The sequence below is a fragment of the Canis lupus genome, chromosome 19, assembly GCF_048164855.1.
Source record: "Canis lupus baileyi chromosome 19, mCanLup2.hap1, whole genome shotgun sequence".
Classification (NCBI taxonomy): domain Eukaryota; kingdom Metazoa; phylum Chordata; class Mammalia; order Carnivora; family Canidae; genus Canis; species Canis lupus.
In genome coordinates this window covers 9881185-9899753 of record NC_132856.1, presented here as the reverse complement: position 1 = coordinate 9899753, position 18569 = coordinate 9881185, and the positions used below count along the sequence as shown (strand labels likewise).

Here is an 18569-nt window from a genome sequence, read left to right as displayed (position 1 = left end):
TGCGGGCTGCTGACGTAGCGTGACGCAATGGCACATGGGCGGCCGCCATTGGCCGGGGCGGGCCCCGCCCCCCGGACTGCGGAGCCGGCGGCGGCGGCGCGTCCCACGCAGGCGGCGGCGGCGGCTGCGGCGTTGGGGAGGCCGAGCGGCGGGCGGGCGCTCGCGGCGGGTGGGTGGGCTCTTCCTCGCACGCAGCCTCGGCGGCTCTGCACCCTCCCCTGCCTGCTAGCGGGCCGCGCTGCTGCAGGCTACGAGGCCTCGACCCCGACCCCTGCTCTCCACGTCCGGACCCGGGCTCCTCCCCTCTAGACCCGGGTTCCGTTCCGGACTCCGCCCCACGGGACCGCCCATCCGGCCCCTATTCTGATACTTGGACTCTGACCCGTTCTCCCTAATTCCGCTGATCCTGGCCCCCATAACCCGTATTCAGACCTTAAAGCAATGAGTTGACTTCTCCCTTGCTGAGGCTTCAGGCCACGTCTCCCATGGTGACGAGGATCACTTATTCCCGTCTTGGAACTGCGGAACCGGCTCCTTCTTCACCCCCTCCCTCCCTCCCCGGGCCATTCCCCGGGCCGTTCCCCCGGGCTAGCCTTATAATAACACAGATCCGGGCTCCCAGACCCGCGGCGCCTCAGAACCAACCCTTCTCTTTCTCACCAGGCTCCTCCGGGGAGCCATCCCCATTCCGTTTATCTACAGGTTCCCAGCCTGGGAAAAGATGGCCTCGCTGCCCCGGAGGGGCCTGGTCCCACCTCTGCTCTGGGGCCTGACTCTCTTCCTTAGTCTCCCAGGCCCCGTCTGGCTCCAGCCGTCTCCTCTTCCCCAGTCTTCTCCCCGCACTGAGCTCCATCCATGTCATACCTGCCGGGAACTGGTCGACAGCTTCAACAAGGTGGGTGCATGAGCAGCCTTGAGGGAGATGGCCCGACCTGGTGGCACAGGAGGTGAACGCAGTTCTGGGATGCAAGTCTGCATGAGTCAAGTACCAGCTGGGTTGTTTACTAGTTGTATGACCTTGGGCAGGTCTCCTCTCTGTGCCTCAGTCCCCTGGTCAGTGAAATACCCAAGTGCTAGAATGTGCCAGGCACTGTTCTTAGCTATTACTACTGTTCTCCATTTCCAGGGCCTGGAGAGAACAATCCGGGACAACTTTGGAGGTGGAAATACGGCCTGGGAGGAAGAGAAGTTGTCCAAATACAAAGACAGGTAAGGGCCTGGAGAGGTGGGTTTGTATACCTCACCTCCCAATCTCTGCTCTACTGGGGAGGCCTAGAAACTCTTGGGGAGTACTTATTCAACAAGTATCCCTGAACATATCTAGCATAGCAATAAATAAGGCAGGCAAAATTCCATCTTCAAGGAGCTTACGTTCTAATTGAGGAGACAGACAGTGAATAAATAAATAAGGTCCTATCAAATGAAGAACAGGAAAGCAGGGTGGACTACAGAATCGTGGGGAGGCATGGGGTTCAAGGTGTGACATTTGAACAGAAACCAAAGGAGAGAAGCAAGCTATGTGACAGGGAAGGGATTTGGGCAGAGTGGGACTGAGCTGCTTGTGTTTGAGATGAGGCTGGATGGGAGTGAAGCAGAAGAGAGTGTTGAACATGGAGGCAGAGTGCCTTGAAGGTCACAGAGTGCTGTCTAGATTTCATTCTGAGTGTAATGGGAAAGCCATCGGAAGGTTTGGAACGGAGAAGTGATGTGCTCTTATTCATACCTTTAGAAGATGTACCTACGCTGTAGTAGCAGAAAGACTAGGGGCCGGAGTAGAGGAAGCAGGGAGACCCTTTGGGAGGCTAGTCTAGGTGCGACAGCATGAGCCGGTGTGGTATCTAGTGGTGGGTGTGGTGAGAATGCGTCAAATTCTGGGTATGTTATGCAGATGGACTGATAGGGCTTGATGATGGAATCATTATGGGGTATGAGAGAAAAAGAATAAAAAGTACTCATTAACTTTTGGGCCTGAGCAACTGGGTGAAGAGTGGAGCTGTTTCCTGCTATGGGTAAAGCTGAGGCAGGAGGCGGTTTGGGGCGGGGGCTGGAATTAGGTGTTCTCTTTGAACATATTGGGCTGAAATGTCCATTAAACAGCCAAGTAGAGTTAGATTGAGGTGTCTGGGGCTCAGGGGAAAAGTAGGAGCTGGAAACCTGAATTTGAGAGTCCTCAGCATATTATATTATATATATATAATTATATATATATATATATAGTTCTCAGTATTATAAAGCTGTGGGATGAGATGACACCACCAGATGAAAGGCCTGAATCCTAGGCCCTCCCCCTTTCCAAAGTCAGGTTAAGGAGAAGGAATCAACAAGACCTGGAGTTAGACCTGGTTGTCAGTTCTCTGTGTACCCTAGGGAAGGTCACTTCACTTCTCTGAGCCTCACTTTCCTAATCTGTAAATTGGGGATGTTAATACTTGCTTTGTCTGTTTCTTAGGATTGTGGTAAGGATTAAACTGTGATGCCCACTAGAAACGAGGGGTTTGTTATTATGTAACATGGATCATTTTCTTTTCCCTTATTGGGCCTCAGTTTCTTCATTTAGGAATGAAGGGATTGGCCAAGATAACCTGAAGGGCACTTCTAGCTGTACAATGGCTCCTGTTTTTTTGTTTGTTTGGTTTTTGTTTTTTAAATCTTCTCCTATATGCCAAGCACATGCTAGACCCTTTAAATACATAATATATGTGTATGCATATATATATATATATATATATATATATATATATATATATATATATATATATTTAAAGTTTGTTATGGTGAAATATATATAACATAAAATGTACCCCTAAAGACATCAGTACATTTACATGTTTTGCAGCCTTTACTACTGTCTTGTTCCAGAACATTTTTACCACGGCATGAAGGAACTACATACCTATTTAGCAGCAGCTCCCCATTCTCCCTTTCCCCCAGCCCCTGGCAACCATTACTCTGCTGGCTGTGTCTGTGGATTTGCTGATTCCATTGGAATCCATTTGTATCTGGCTTCTTTCACTTAGTATATTGTTTTCAAGGTTCGTTCATAATATAACAGATGTCAGTAGTTCAATCCTTTTTAAAGCTTAATTATATTTCATTGTATGGATTTACTGCATTTTGCTTATCCGTTCTTCAATTGATGGACATTTGGGTTGTTGCTACCTTTTGGCCGTTGTGTACAGTATTGCTACAAACATTTGTGTACAGGTTTTTGTTTGAACACCCGTTTTCCATTCTTTTGGGATATATAACCAAGAGTGGAACTGCTGATTCATATGGTAATTCCATGTTTAACCTATTGAGGAACTGCCAAACTGTTTTCCACAGTGGCTGCACCATTTTTCTTTCCCACCTTCAGTGTAGGAGGGTTCCAATTTCTCCACATCCTTGCCAACACTTGTTATGCAATGTATTTTTAATCACATTTACCCAGCAAGGAGAGTATTACATCCCATTGTGCAAACACAGGAATGGAGGTATCTTATAATCAATCTGCAGGACAGGTATTGTCTCCATTTTACAGATGAGAAAACAGAGATTCAGGAGAGGTTAAGTGACTTGTCCAAGGTCACTTAACTAGATGTGAATCCAGGTCTATTTGACTACCCTTCCATTATGCCCCATGGCCTTTCCTTTGAAGTCATGGCATAGGAGTAGTGGTAACAGGACACCTAAAGGAGGGTGGGGGATGGCGTAGAACATAGTCTTATCACTCACACCCTGTCTGGTCAGTGAGACCCGCCTGGTGGAGGTGCTTGAGAGCGTGTGCAGCAAGTCGGACTTTGAATGCCACCGCCTGCTGGAGCTGAGCGAGGAACTGGTGGAGAGCTGGTGGTTTCACAAGTGAGTTTTGGGGGGCTTTCCAGGGAAGGGGCCACAGACGGTCCTGGTGGTGAAGGAGGGAGCTGCATGCTAGGGTCTGTGTCCTACTGTGGCTCCTTCTTCCAAACCTAGATCTGCTAAGGGCTTATGGGAGGGCCCAAGTCTCACTCTGAGCCTCACTTTACTCCTCTGCCAAATGGGGAGAAGGTGTTGGTCAGGTAGCCTTATGGGTCTTATATCCAACGTGGGTTGTCTCACAGATTCCTTGGGAGGTTGGGCAGTGGGCGGCACCTGACACCTTCTCAGCTCCCCCTTACTGTCATCCCCACCCCACTTCAGGCAGCAGGAAGCCCCAGACCTCTTCCAGTGGCTCTGCTCAGATTCCCTGAAGCTCTGCTGCCCCTCAGGCACCTTCGGGCCCTCCTGTCTCCGTGAGTTTTCAAGCTCCTCTCGAGGGACTAGAGGGAACTTCCAAGGCCAAGGATCCAAGTCCTGGCTCTGTCCTTTAGCTGGCTGTGTGAGCTCAGGTTGCTCAGATAATTTCTCTGGACCTTAGTTCTCATATGCCTCACAGGGCTATTGAGATGAACAAATCAGTGGGGAATGGCTCTGAAAATAAAGATTACAGGGCTAGATAGTCAGATGGGACTGTGGTTTTTATCATGTATGTGAGAAATGCCCCCACCTTCCCACTTCCCATGCCTAGATCAGATCAGGCCCATCCTCTGGACTAAGGTGACCTTCCTAGGGACAGGCAAGTGCTGCTTTAAACCCCAATCATCACCTTCTTCTACATACAGTCCTGAGGGAGGAGCTGAACCTACCACCAGCCCTTTTAGAAAAATCTCTCTGGAAGCTTCAGATACTTAGTGACACAAAGAATAAAAAAGTAGGGGATCCCTGGGTGGCTCAGTGGTTTGGCGCCTGCCTTTGGCCCAGGACGCTATCCTGGAGTCCCGGTATCGAGTTCACGTCGGGCTCCCTGCATGGAGCCTGCTTCTCCCTCTGCCTGTGTCTCTGCCTCTCTCTCTCTCTCTCAGTCTATCATAAATAAATAAATAAATAAATAAATAAATAAATAAATAAATAAATAATCTTTTAAAAAAATAGAATAAAAAAGTAGTAAATTGAAAACAAACAGAAAAAGAAAATCCGTGACAAAGATGATTAATTCCTTTATAAGAAGAAATTGTGGTAAATAATCTGTTCCATAGGAAGGTATTGGTTAAGTACATTTCATACAAAGCGTTATGTTGCCATTAAGTTCTTCTCCAAAAATGTTTCATGATATGGGGAATATTCTCTGTATTCACGACTGTATTTGTGATTTTACCTGCTTTGGTGTCTGCCCACAGCCTGTCCTGGGGGTGCAGAGAAGCCCTGCGGTGGCTACGGGCAGTGTGAAGGGGAAGGGACTCGAGGGGGCAGCGGGCACTGTGACTGCCAAGCCGGCTACGGGGGCGAGGCCTGTGGCCAGTGTGGCCTTGGCTACTTTGAGGCAGAGCGCAACGCCAGCCATCTGGTATGTTCGGGTAGGTAGCCAAGAGGCGTGGGGCTGGGCAGGCACAGATAGGATGTCTGCATGCCCATCCTTACACTCTCCCCATTCCGCTCAGCTTGTTTTGGCCCTTGTGCCCGCTGCTCAGGACCCGAAGAGTCAAACTGTCTACAGTGCAAGAAGGGCTGGGCCCTGCATCACCTCAAGTGTGTAGGTGAGTGAGGCCCCGACCTAGGGCTGGGGAGGTGGTCCCTGTCAACACAAACGTATCTGGGCTAGACCAACTCTGTCCCCATCTTCGTGGAGATCTCAACCCGGTTGGAAAGGTAGAAAAGTAGCCAGGCAGTTACTTTGTGCGGTTAGAGATGTCCCTGATTCAGCTCTGGTGGTGGGGAATCTGGAAAGGCTTCTTGGAGGAGGTATCACTTAGGCCAAGTCTTGAAAATTGAGGAAGGATTAGCCAGGGAAATGAAGATTTTTAACTTGGGGTTGCGAAGCCTGAGTTCAAGACTTGGTTTGGTCTCTGTCCAGCTGTCTATACAGATGAGGGTAAAGGCTAAGCTGCTATAACAAAAAGATCACCGAAGGTTGTGGCTTAAAGAATATAGAGGTTTATTTTTATCTCATACCACAGTTTCAGAACGAGTGGTCCAGGCCGGCAAGGAAGTTCTGCTTGTCACAATCACTCAGGGACCCAGTACTTCCTGTCTTACTCTGTGGTCATCCCCGCGGGACGTTTCTGTTGTTTGAGGTTGGGTTATAGGTACCTTCGTGTTCCATGACCTGACACTCAGGAAGTGAGAAAGGGAAGAAAGTGCATGGAGGATTTAAAACAATTGCGTTGTTTTAAGGCCAAGCTAAAAGTGGAGCACATCCCTTCTGTTTACATCCTGTTGGCCAGAACTCACTCCTTGGGCCACACTTAGCTGCAAGGCAGATTGGAAACTGTGGTCTCTGGCTGGACAGCTCTTAAGTCCAGCTGCACCCCTACCTCTGTGTTGGCGCGCAGCCTGCAGTCTCTGGCACCCCCTTTGAGCATAGGCAGGTCCATTCCCCAACAACCCTGGCCTCGGCTTCCCTGTTAGTGCAATAGGGACTGAAACTCCTGCCCTGCCGGCCTCTCTACAGACATCGACGAGTGTGGCACAGAGCGAGCCAGCTGTGGAGCCGATCAGTTCTGTGTAAACACGGAGGGCTCCTATGAGTGCCGAGGTAAGTGCCAGTCCTGTTGTGGAGGGTAGGAGGAGCTGCTCCATGCCTTTACCCCCAAATTTCTACCTTCTCAGGCACCAGAACCCCCCCAGACCTCTTCTGGGACGTACCCCCTCCACAGTCTGCCCTGGGCCTAAGGGCAGCTCTCACCTTGTCTCTCCTCTCCCTTCTCCAGACTGCGCCAAGGCCTGCCTGGGCTGCATGGGGGCAGGGCCAGGCCGCTGTAAGAAGTGTAGCCCTGGCTACCAGCAGGTGGGCTCCAAGTGTCTCGGTGAGTCTCCAGCAGCGCACAGACGGTGGAGTGCCTTGCCCACCATGGATTGAGAATGGCTGGGGGGATACAGACAGGGCAGGGGAAGCAAGGGTGGAATATTGCCTGGGCCAGGGCAGAGGGGAGGGTCTGGATGTGAGCGAGATGGAGTCAGGGCTCCTGCAGGTGGAACCCTGGCAGTGGGGGTCTGACCCTGCCTCACCCTCCCTCAAGATGTGGACGAATGTGAGACACAGGTGTGTCCAGGAGAGAACGAGCAGTGCGAGAACACCGAGGGTAGCTATCGCTGTATCTGTGCTGAAGGCTACAAACAGATGGAGGGCATATGTGTGAAGGAGCAGATCCCAGGTGAGCCCCAGAGTGCCCCCCCACTGCGGGGAACGGGAGGAGGGGGGGTCCTCATGGGGGGGGGCAGGCAAGTTCCTTCTCCAGGCAGCCACAGGCCCTGCCCCATCCCCACTGCCACCCAGCCCCCATGAGGCAGCACTGAGGCCCAAACCCCACATCTTACCCCCAGGGTGACTTTAAGCAACCTCATGCCTCCCAAGAGAGAAAGAAAACTGCACTTAGTGTCAAATCACCCTACCTCCATTCTTATCTGTCCAATGGGACCCGTCCTTGTCCTGGGCTGCTGAGAGCAGTCACAGGCCGGAGGTGTGATGACACGAAGGACAATCACAATGGTGACAACTGTGACTGCTTGCCCAGTGCTCACTGCGTGTCAGACACTGTTGCAAGCATGTTGCATGTTTTAACTTCTTTCACTTCTAAAACCAGTCCGGGGCTGGTGGTATTATTCTCAGCCCCATTTTACACAGCGGAAACCAGGATGCGGAGAGAGGAAATAACTTGCCCAGGGCCACATGAGCAGCAGGCTGCAGAGCTGGGAGTCAAACCCAGGCAGTCTGGCTCCAGAGCTGGGCTAGCACTCATGCTCTGCCCCAACCTGCCCACCACACGGCTTGGGCAGACCTCCTCACTTCTCTGAGCCTCCGTGCCCCACTTAGGGAGACAGGGACAGTAACTGCCCCCGTCGTAATCGCTCTCAGCAGTAAATGACATTGTGTGCTGGCCTGCCAGGCAGGCGTGTGGCAGCCACGATGAGGCACGTGGGCAGCTCCAGGAATAGCAGAGGCGTGACAGGTGCTTCTCACGTTCTTCACAGAGTCAGCAGGCTTCTTCTCGGAGATGACAGAGGATGAGCTGGTTGTGCTGCAGCAGATGTTCTTTGGGGTCGTCATCTGTGCGCTGGCCACACTGGCCGCTAAGGGCGACTTGGTCTTCACCGCCATCTTCATCGGGGCCGTGGCGGCCATGACTGGCTACTGGCTGTCAGAGCGCAGTGACCGTGTGCTGGAGGGCTTCATCAAGGGCAGATAGTCCCCGCTGCACCTGCAGGATCTCCTCCCATCCAGGCTGTCCCCAGAGGGCCAGCTTCTTTCCCACCTGGACACTGGAGGCAGCTTGCTTTCTTTTTGAGTGGGGTAAGCACCTCCTACCACCAGGCCGGGGCAGGCAAGGCCCTTGGAGTGAAAAAGTAGCCCTAAATGTGGATGCCATGAGCTCTTGGCCTGGGGGAAACTGGGCAGGCTTCACAATGTGTGAATTTTTAAAAAGTATCTCCTTGTGGTGGCTGCTTGTGGGCTCTGGGCTCTGGCCCCTGCCTGGGGTGAGGGGGTGCCCTCCAGGGCTGGGCCCATCACAGTCCCCTCCTGCCAGCTGCATGCTGCCACCTCCTGGTCCCCACTCAGCGCCCCTGCCCCTCAGCCACTGATTATTTATTCATCTCAGGAAATAAAGGTCTTGGAAAAAGAGAGAAGCTTCCGTCTCACTACCTGCCTCCTCCTCCCCATGGGTTGCCCTAAGCTACTGAGAGCCCCTCTCCCCTGCCCTTGGGGAAGTTTCCTAAAACCCTGGGAAATTGAAGGCTACTCTGATGGAGGGGCAGTAGGGGCCCCTCCCTTAGGCTTGGCCCCGAAAGTAGTGTTAGGAGAGGGGGGTGGAGGAATCAGGCTTTGGAGTGGAACTTCCTGGGTTCAGTGCCAATGAACATTTGTGTAAAGGACCTTGGACAAATGACTTTTGTCTCTGAACTTCACTCTTCCCATTTAAAAAATGGGCATGATACGCTTTCCGCTCAGGCTTAATATGAGAAGATGATGGATGCGAAGACCTGAAGCCTCAGCACAACGGATAGATGTTCTATAAAATATTGGTAGCCATTACTCCTAAAACTTCCCAGGGTCAAGTGCCCTTTCCTTTTGAAATCCTCTTCTCGGGACACCTGGGTGGCTCAGCGGTTGAGCACTTGTCTTCCGCCCAGGGTGTGATCCCGGAGTCCTAGGATCGAGTCCCACGTCAGGCTCCCTGCAGGGAGCTCAGGGAGCTTGCTTCTCCCTCTGCCTGTGTCTCTGCCTCTCTCTCTGTGTCTCTCAATAATTAATAAATAAAATCTTGAAAGAAAGAAGGGAAAGAAAGAAAGAAATCCTCCTCTCCCCAAGAGACAGAGGACTTGGGATTGCTGGGGGGGGGGGGGGGGGGTTGGGAACTGCTACCTCTTCTCTGAACAGGATCCTGGCAGGGCCAGAGGGAGGCATGAGCCAACTCCTAAGGGTTTATTTCTTTGGCACAAGGAGGACAGTCAGTCTGGACAAGCAAGCCTCATCTGTCCACGCCGGGGAGGCTGGAAGGGTGTCTGGGGTACCTAGACGTCATATCCCACATCAATATCCATGCATGTCCACCCTGTATTCCGCGTAAGTCACAGCCTCTGTGCAAAATACCCGCTGGGGGGGGGGGGGGAGAGAAAGATATTAAAAAAACAAAAACCGGGGTAGGTTCATGCCTGGCTGCTTCCAGGGTCTGCTGTCAGGTGGAAGCCCGGGAATGCCAGTTTTTCCATTGTTCAGCTGTCCCAATGGGCCACGCCGCATGGCCACGGAGGGTGGGGCCCTGCTCCCGCATCCCTGGGCCCCTCAGAGCTCAATGGTGTCACTGGAGGCGCTGCGGGAGTCCCCCGGCTTGCAGCGAGGCTGGACCTCAGTCTGCGGGTCCCCGGGCCGCGCGGGGGCGGGGGCGGGGCCGGGGCCGGGGCCGGGGCCGGGGGCCGGGGCCGCGGCCGGCAGCAGCTGTACCGTGCTGGGCAGCTCATCCAGGGGCAGACTGTCCACCGACGACAGCCCGTGACGCCACGGGTTCCAGCTGATCTTGAGCGAGCCCCGGGAGAGGCTGTCCATGGAGCTGCGGGAGGCCCCCCGCTCAGGGTCGTCCCCCACGTGCGGCGGGACCGGGCCGCGCACGCGCACGTCGCTGAGAGAGCGGCAGCGGCCGCGCAGGAGCGCGGGGCCGGCGGCGTCGGGCTCGGCGTCGGGCGCGGCGTCGGGGTGGCTGCCCCGCCGCGGCCGCAGCGCGCCCCCAGGCGGCGGGGAGGCCAGGCCGCGCAGGCCGCAGCGCCGGAACACGCTGTCTCGCACCAAGTGCTCGCGGAAGAGCGCGGCGTCGATGCTCCGGCTCAGGTTGATGGGCGACGGCGGCCGCAGGTCCAGCTCGCTCGTCGACGGCGCGGGCCCCACGCTGCAGCGGGACAGCCCCGGGCCACCCTGGGGGCCGCGGCCCAAAGACGCCGCCGAGCCCCAAGCGCCGGAACTGGGCGCGGCAGGCGGCCCCCCCTCCGCCGGGTTGCGGATGAGGCTCTTGCTGAGGTCCAGGCTGCCCGCGCCCACGCCGCTGGGCCCCGCGTAGCAGTTGTTGGGTCGCTCGGGCACCTCGCTCTTGCCCGAGGGCGTGGGACACGCCAGGCGTAGTAGCTTTGCCCAGCAAGCGTGCTCCGTGGGGGGCCGGGGCCGCGCGGCGGCCACCGCGGCCAGCGCCAGGGCGAGGGCCCAGGTCAGCTCCAGCAGGCGCAGCCAGAAGTGGACGCCCCACCAGGCCCACGAAAAGCGGCCCACGCGGCCCGGGCCCGGGTACAGCCAGAGCGCGGCCGCCAGCTGCAAGCCGCTGGCCAGCAGCCCCAGCGCGCCCGCCACGGCCAGCAGCCGCGGGCCCGGGCTGGCATCCCAGCCCCGCGGCCCGTCCAGCAGGCGGCGACGGCACAGGCAGAGCGTGCCCAGGGACACGGCGGCGCCCCAGGCGCAGGACGAGCCCTGGGCCAGGAGGTTGAGCGCGGGCCTCACCGACAGCAGGTCGGTGGTCAGCAGCCCCACGGCGTGCGCCAAGGCCAGCGCCGCCAGCAGGAGCGGGTTCTGCAGCTGCGGCGGCAGCCCCGCGCCCAGGCCGAGCAGGGTCAGCGCCGCCAGCGCCGTGAGCAGCAAGGGGAAGGGCAGGTTGTAGAGGACCAGGCCGGCGCGCACGCCCAGGCGCGCCTGCGAGCCGTACGGGTCGGCCAGCATGTAGGCAGACCGAAGCCCCGAGGCCACCAGCACCAGCACGGCCGCCCCCAGAGCCAGCCGGGGCGCCGAAGGGGCGGCTGCCAGGGAGGCCAGGGCCAGCAGTGCGGGCAGCAGGAAGAGCACCCCCACCCCGTAGACGTGCAGCTCCCAGGAAAAGCTCAGCACCCGCCGCAGGGGACCCCAGCGCAGGGGGGGTGCGGTGGCATTGGCCGGGGGGCTGGTGGCTGGGGCTGATGCCATGGAGCTGGCTGAGGGCTCCGGAGGGGGTGGCTGGCCCAGGGCGCGCTGCGTGGTGACCCGAATGAGGCCCCGGCGTGACGTCGAGGGGGCCTGGACTGGGGGTGCCGGGGGATGGCTTTGGGGGCGCCCCGGCCACTCCTCGGCTTCATCTGCAATAATAACAATATCAAAATAGCTCTTTGAACAGTGCTTTTTGGTTTGCCACATTCTCTAGTGTGGTGGACAAGTTGTTTAACTTCTCTAAGCACATCTGTAAAATGCGGATGGGAAGAGCATCTACCTCATGGGGTTGTGGGGAGGACTGGGTGTTTGGCATAGGGTCCCACACCCAGTAACGTACAATGATGTGACCTATCGCTTTTATCAATGATACGGCAGCAGTTCTCGGCACCGGCTGCCCATTAGAATCACCTGGAGACCAAGTGAACCAGAATTCCTTGGGATGGGGGCTGGGTAGTGGAATAAAAAAAAAAAAAATCTCCTCCAGTGATTTGCGGGAGTTGGAGAAACTGCACTAAATATATCCAAGTCACATTTAAGAATATTCTAGCCCCCAAAGGGCAAATGACTTGTCCCAGAGTACCCAGTGAGCATTAGTTTATTATCCTAAGTTTTTTGAAGGAGGTGCTAGCCAGGTCCTTTAAGGAGCTGTCGGTTCCCATTCGCCCCTCCCATATACCTCACACAGGTTTTTAGTTATTAGAGTACCCACTCTCCCCCAAACCCCTAGCCATGCCCTCACCTGGCTGCAGGGCCCCCACCGGGCTCTCTGTTCGATTTGCAGCTGGGCCAGGGTCCAAGGGGCCAGGGATGAGGGACTTGGGGGTACCTGGGGTCTCCAGTGCTCCTCTCACCCGCTGGGGGGAGATGGGGTCTGCTCCATTCATTCCTGCTATCTCTGAAATAACAAAAGCAGTCATCACTTTGCCCGACCTTCCAGCAGTCCCCAAAGCCTAATCCCCCAAAAGGGAAGCACAATCACCCTCATTGGCCAGAACGAGGAAAATGGTACCCAGAGGGGCCCAAGGCCACTTAGAAATGGTGAACACTGCCCCCTCCCAGAACTGCTCAGCACCCTCACTCTGATACCCACCTGGCTCAGGCTGCCCATCGGGAGTCTCTGTGGCTGGGGGACCCGAGGGCTGGGGTCCTGGTGAACCCCTAACATCAGGAATGTCGGCCTGTTTGGGCGAGGGACTTGAAGAACTGACTTCCCGGGTCTCTTCACCTCCAGTCTTCTTGGGGAGCTCAGCTGGCAGCTCCTCAGCAGAAGGAAGGCTTTTGGCCAATGCTAGGTCTGGCCAGGCCCCAGGTTCCTGAGAGGATACCACCTCACCTGGGGATACCCAGCCAACATGAGGGACTGCTGGATCCTCCTGGGTGAAGAGGGGGCCTCGAGCTGCCTCCTGGAAATCCTCACCCTCACCCTGTTCTTCCAGCACTGGCCTCCCGGTAGTGCCCAAGTGGGGAGCAAGAGTGTGGGGAAGGCCCTGGTGGTCTAAGGGGGGTATCTCTGAGACTCTGATCGTGGCTTCGGCCACCAGACCCTCATCTCTAGGTGATCCTTGTTCCACTTGGCCCCCAGGCTCCCCTGGCCCCGGGGAGGGAGGAACTGTGGCTATCCTAAGTTGGAGTCTGGGAGTTATGGGGATGAAAGTGAAATGGGGTAGGCCTATGGGATGGAGGGCTAGTGCTTCTTGCTCTCTAGGCTCCTGTGAGTCAGGAGGTCCTGTCCAGCCCTGAGAACTTGACCCTCGAGCCAACTGGAGGTCATCAGTTACTGGGAGTCCTTCTCTCTGAGCCCTATGGGCTGCTTTAGGTCCATGCAGGGCTGGGCCAAGGGGAGTGTCTATGGGCTCCTCAGGTACTTTCTTGGCAGGGGCCTGGGGAGCATTGGAGTTCCAGTGGCTCTCATCTCTGGACTTTTCCCAGAGGAAGTCGAGGGCCTGGGGCTCTGTGCCCACAGGGCCCTGGGGGTGGTCTCCTGGGATCAGATGTGGTTCCGAGTCTTCAAGTGGCTTGGGAAGGCCCCGGCCCAGGGCAGGGCCAGCCCCCAGAGACAGCAGCAAATATAGCAGCAGGGAGCCACATACATAGCTCCATGTGCTGGCGGCCATGGTCCACTCTGATGCCTGGGCCTAGAACACTCAACTTGCAGTCCTCACTGGATGAGCCTAAAAAAAGGAGAAGAAGGATGACATGTGAGCACTGGGAGTACCCAGAGCTGCCCCAAGTGGGATGGTAGGAAAGAAGGAAATAGACATGAGAAGCTCCCCTTCCTCCAACCCCTTCCTGTCCAAGCTCTTCATGCTGCCCAAAGTGACCTTTTAAAACTGCGTCTTTCTAGTCATGCTACGTGCCCCACTTCAAAACCTTCAATGGCTCCTCATCATCCTCAGGAAAGGAGATAAGTTCCTCTCCAAGCCTTCCAAGACCACATCAGGCTGCTCACCTATTCTTCAATACCCACTGGGCTGTCCAATGCCCCAGTCCCTTGCATCTGCTGTCCCTCCGCCTGGAATGCCTTCTCCCTTCTCCTTCACTTGCTGAAATCCTATTTTTTTAAAAGATTTTATTTTATTATTTATTCGACGGAAAGAGTGAGAGAGCACAAGTAGGTGGTACGGCAGAGAGAGGGAGAAGCAGACTCCCTGCTGAGCAGGGAACCCGATGCGGGGCTCGATGCCAGGACACTTCACTGACTGAGCCACCCAGATGCCCACTGAAATCCTATTCTTGAAGGCCTGGCTCAAATGTCAGAGAGATGGAAAGGGACAGGGATCTGGGTCTGAATCCCAGCCTTGCCATTTCCTAGGTGAGTTACTTCACCTCTCCAAATCATGGTTTTCCATCAGTAAAATGGGTACCCCAACTCAAAGGAGCTCTTATAAGACTTACCTAACACAACACATTATAGGCCAGGCCCATAATAGGAGTTTAATAAGCATTAGAGCCCTTTTACTTTTCCCTTTGTCAAGAAACCTTTCTTTCCCACCAGCCTCAACTATTTCAACAAAATTTGAACACATGCTATCTGCCAAGCCCTGGGGATAGAGCAGTGAACAGATTGACAAGATTCCTGCCCTCATGGAGCTCGCATTCTAGAGTGAGAGACAGACAATGAGTAATTTTAAATAAGATGAGCTATGAAGAAAATAAAACAGGGTTAAGAAGTAGACAGATGAGGGGCTACTTTACCCAGGGGGTAGCAGGGAGGCCTCTTTGGGGTGACATTTAAGCTAGATGCTGAATGAGAAGGAGCCAGCCATTTGAAGATATGGGAGAAATGTATTTGGCAAAGGGAACAGAAAGTGCTAAGGCCCTGATGCAGAATGAGCGAGTGAGTTCAAGAAATGAAAAGGCTGGGCAGCCGGGCTGGCTCAGCAGTTTAGCGCCGCCTTCAGCCCAGGACGTGATCCTGGAGACCCGGGATCGAGTCCCGCCTCGGGCTCCCTGCATGGAGCCTGCTTCTCCCTCTGCCTGTGTCTCTGCCTCTCTCTGTGTGGGTCTCTCATGAATAAATACATTAAAAAAATCTTAAAAAAAAAAAAAAAAGGAAATGAAAAGGCTAGCGTGGCTGGAGCATAGCAAATGAAGGAGAAAGTAGCAGAGGGAGATAAAATCAGGAAGGTAAGGCTAGATCACAAAGGGCTTTGTAAGCCACAGTAAGGCACCTGGATTTTATTCTAAGTATCACAGGAAGCCAATACAGATGTTAAGTATGAGAGCAACAAGGTCTGGTGTTTTAAAAGGGGGAGAAGAGGGTGCCTGGGTGGTTCAGTCGGTTACAGCTCAGCTCAGCTCAGGGTTGTGGGATCAAGCCCCACGTCAGGATCCTTGTTTAGCTCAGAGTTGGCCTGAGATTCTCTCCCTCTCCTTCTGCCCCTCTGCTCACTGCACACACTTGTGCACTTTCTCTCTCTCAAATAAAATAAATAAAATATTTAAAAGGGGAAGAGAGGCTAGTCCAGAAATCCAGGTAAGATATGATGGTGGCTCGTTTCAGCTTAGACGTTTCTTTCCCTGACACCTCCTCTACCCCTTCCCATCATCCTGGTCACATAATGTAATCTCCAGTCTCCTCCACTGGCCTGGGACTTCTCAAGGGCTGCATCTGCACTTTTATTTCTTGTCTCCAGCCTCCTGCATATGCCTGGCCCCAGGTAGATATCCCCTAAAGGTTCCTCATCCTGACAGTCCCTAGTTAATCCAGGGAGGCAGGAAGGGACCCCATGGCCAGGAGAGAGGGGCAGGGGCGCAGCAGCCATGAGAGGAGAGGCCTGGGTGGTTTTGGGGCGGAGGCCCTGCTCCTTTCCTTTCTGGGAAGCAGGTGTGCCAGAGCTCCCTGGCTCCTCATCCTTGGTGGCTCACATAGACCTTGAGAAGCCAATGAAAACTGCAGGTGCACTCTCCAGGGAAATGCCCAGGTTCATCAAAGGTTGTAGACAATTTCAGGGGGTTCAAAGATCCCTTAAACCCATTCCCCAAACTGAGTTTCGATTCTGCCTTAAAGTCTTGTCAGTTCCTTTCTCAAACATTCAGTGAGCCCCATGCTCTGCCCCTAGCCCAAACTGGGTGCTGGGGACCCAAAGAGAAGCCTCACTTGGTGTCAGGAGTGGGGGCCAGTCAGCTGGACTGGAGCAAGGACTGAACGGCCACTAACACATGTCCTGGTTAATAATAGTGCCCCTGTGTTGAGCCTTACCCAGTCGAGCTCCTGCGCTAAGATTAGCTGCACGTCCTCCATCTCATCCAACCCCCCAAACACAAGCAGGTGTGAGTATAACCATTTCAGAGGGGGAGAAACCGAGGTTCAGAGAGGTTTAGCAAATCACCCAAGGTCACACAGCCAGCCAGCCAATGGCCACACCAGGGGTTGTGAAACCCGCAATGGCTCATTTTGAATGGGGGGGGGGGGGTGTCCAAAAGCTTTTCAGAGGAGACAGTTGAATTAGGCCTTCAAGGATAAGCAAATGGCATCTGCTCACCACCCTCAATTCAAACGAAATGCATGCATCTGTGGACGAGGAGGGGGCTGCCGAGTCCCGGGCTCCCGCTACAGGAGAGATGGGGGGGGTGGTGGCGGGGGGCTGGGTGAGGGGCAGGGGCATCTGCGTGCCCCAGGAACCGGGGAGAGGCCGGCCGGGGCAGCCTCGGGAGCCGGTGCGTCTCGGGTTACCTCTCCTCCGGCGAGTCCTCTCCCCTGGCTCCGCGCCTTTCCGCAGTGTCCCGGGTGGGGGCGGGCGCCCGTGCAGGCTCTGCCGCCCGCGCCCGGGAAGGGGCTTCGGCCGAGCTCCGGGCCGGGCCCCCGCCCCGCGCCGCCCCGCGCCGCGCCGCCCCGCCCCGCCCCGGCCCGGCCCCTGCCGGCTCCTCACCTGGGCGCCGCGCGCGCAGCCCCCGCGATCCCCTCGCGCGCGGCCCCGCAGCCGCCCGCCGCGCCGCATCCTCCCGAGATGCTCAGACTCGGCCAGCGGAGCCCGGCGCTGCCGATCGCGAGCCCGCCCCCTGGAACCCCGGCGCCGCTTAACCCTTTCCCCCGACCGTGCATTCCTCGCCGAGCCCCGACCTCGCCGCTCTCAGAGCTCAGGGCTCAGCGGGGAACCGAGGTCACGACTCGGAAAGCCCTCCCGCGGCATCCTTGACTAAGGGACAGCCAATCCGGGTTTGCACACCCCGTGGGACGCGGAGCTCACTGCCTTCAGTACCTGTCTACCCACACTCCTACGGATGCACACATTCCTATACACCTACGGGTAAATCCTACCTACAGCTTGCTGTTTATCCTTCAGACCTTTTTCATTCTTTCTCTCTCTTTTTGTTTTTCAGCTTCAGAGATAGCTTCAGATCTTTTTCAACGCACAGTCATGTATATACACCTTAAATAGAAATGAGATCATACTGTACATACTGTTCTGTAACTTCCCTTTTTTCTCTTCACTGTGAAATATATCCTGGCACATGTTCCCTGTAAATTTCTACAGATCCAGGTCCTTTCTTGTATTCACTGTTGAGAAGTGAAGCATATAGTCAGCCTATATTTTTTTATTTATCCAGTCCTGAAGTTGGACATGTCGAAGGTTTCTAGACTCTTGCTAGCAGGAATAATAAGGCAGAGACCATTGCTGCATAGACCTCTTCATGCACAAGCCCTAGTGTAACTATCAGATAATTTCCCACCTAAGGTATGGGTAGATCTATATGAGTCTGCACATTTTCAGGTCTGATAGACACTTGAAAATGTCCCTGGTCCCTCTTTGGACACCTTCTGATGTACTGTGTGTCCACCCCTGCATTCAATAACAGTAATAGACATCTACACAAGGAATACATGTGGTCATTACATATGATGTAAAATCTTTAATGCCATGGAGAAATTTCCAGAGTAGATTGTTGACTATTTAAATTTCAGTCACTTGATGTAAAAATAATGTGTGCTGATTGTCCCAAGTTAAGTAACGCAGAAATGTTCAAAGAACACATTAACCATCTTACTCTAGGTCTCTTCAAGTCAGCCTCCCCAGATGCGCCCACTCTTAGCATCATATGGTTTCTTTTATTTAAAGACACATATGTGCATGTCTTTCTTTTCGCAAAAATGGGATCATGTGGGGCGCCTGGGTGGCTCAGTCAGTTAAAGGTCTGCTTTCTGCTCAGATCACCATTCTGGATGGAACCTCGTATCAGGCTCCCTGCTCAGCGGGGAGTCTGCTTCTCCTTCTCTGCCCTTGTGCTCTCTATCTGCTGTCTCTGTCCCTCTCTCAAATAAACAAATAAGATCTATTTAAAAATTTAAAAATGGGATACTATGCATATTATCCTATAACTTTTTTTTTGCCTTAAGCGATATATTGTTGGAACCATTCTGAAGGCGATACATACATATTAGCTCCACCCTTTTTTTGCAACTAGCTGTACAGTGTGCTGCATGGTGTGGATGCACTGTCATTTACTCACATTCCCAGATTTCCCTACTGAAGGGTAGATAGCTGGTTTACCACTATTTTTTTCCTACTAGAAACAATAGTACAATAAACATCTTTATATACAAATGTATGCATCTTTACATGGTGATTCTCTAAATTGCTTCAGATAATTATTTGTATGATCCTATTTGTGTTAATATCTACCTATATCTATCCAT

At 54.3% G+C, this 18569-nt stretch overlaps 2 protein-coding genes across 8 annotated transcripts; one reads left to right on the top strand and one right to left on the bottom strand.

Moving 5' to 3' along the window:
• Window positions 1-48: 48 nt before the first annotated feature.
• On the top strand, window positions 49-8619 carry CRELD1 (cysteine rich with EGF like domains 1). 2 transcript variants are annotated; one of them, XM_072785201.1, is made up of 11 exons: window positions 49-169; window positions 703-895; window positions 1127-1209; window positions 3730-3840; window positions 4159-4250; window positions 5175-5351; window positions 5436-5531; window positions 6446-6529; window positions 6705-6800; window positions 7014-7148; window positions 7966-8619. In XM_072785201.1, the coding sequence occupies exons 2-11, from the start codon at window positions 722-724 to the stop codon at window positions 8178-8180; spliced, it is 1263 nt and encodes a 420-aa protein (XP_072641302.1). In that variant the 5' UTR covers window positions 49-169; window positions 703-721; the 3' UTR covers window positions 8181-8619. The 2 variants fall into 2 exon arrangements, with proteins under 2 accessions (XP_072641302.1, XP_072641304.1); XM_072785203.1 differs by having other exon boundaries at window positions 86-169; window positions 664-895.
• A 781-nt stretch (window positions 8620-9400) lies between these two features.
• On the bottom strand, window positions 9401-17313 carry PRRT3 (proline rich transmembrane protein 3). 6 transcript variants are annotated; one of them, XM_072785173.1, is made up of 5 exons: window positions 17193-17313; window positions 13881-13982; window positions 12522-13602; window positions 12171-12326; window positions 9401-11577 (listed from the first exon to the last, which is right to left on the bottom strand). In XM_072785173.1, the coding sequence occupies exons 3-5, from the start codon at window positions 13543-13545 to the stop codon at window positions 9776-9778; spliced, it is 2982 nt and encodes a 993-aa protein (XP_072641274.1). In that variant the 5' UTR covers window positions 13546-13602; window positions 13881-13982; window positions 17193-17313; the 3' UTR covers window positions 9401-9775. The 6 variants fall into 6 exon arrangements, with proteins under 6 accessions (XP_072641274.1, XP_072641273.1, XP_072641272.1 ...); XM_072785172.1 differs by lacking the exon at window positions 17193-17313 and adding an exon at window positions 16804-17104; XM_072785171.1 differs by lacking the exon at window positions 17193-17313 and adding an exon at window positions 16608-16745.
• Window positions 17314-18569: the final 1256 nt, after the last annotated feature.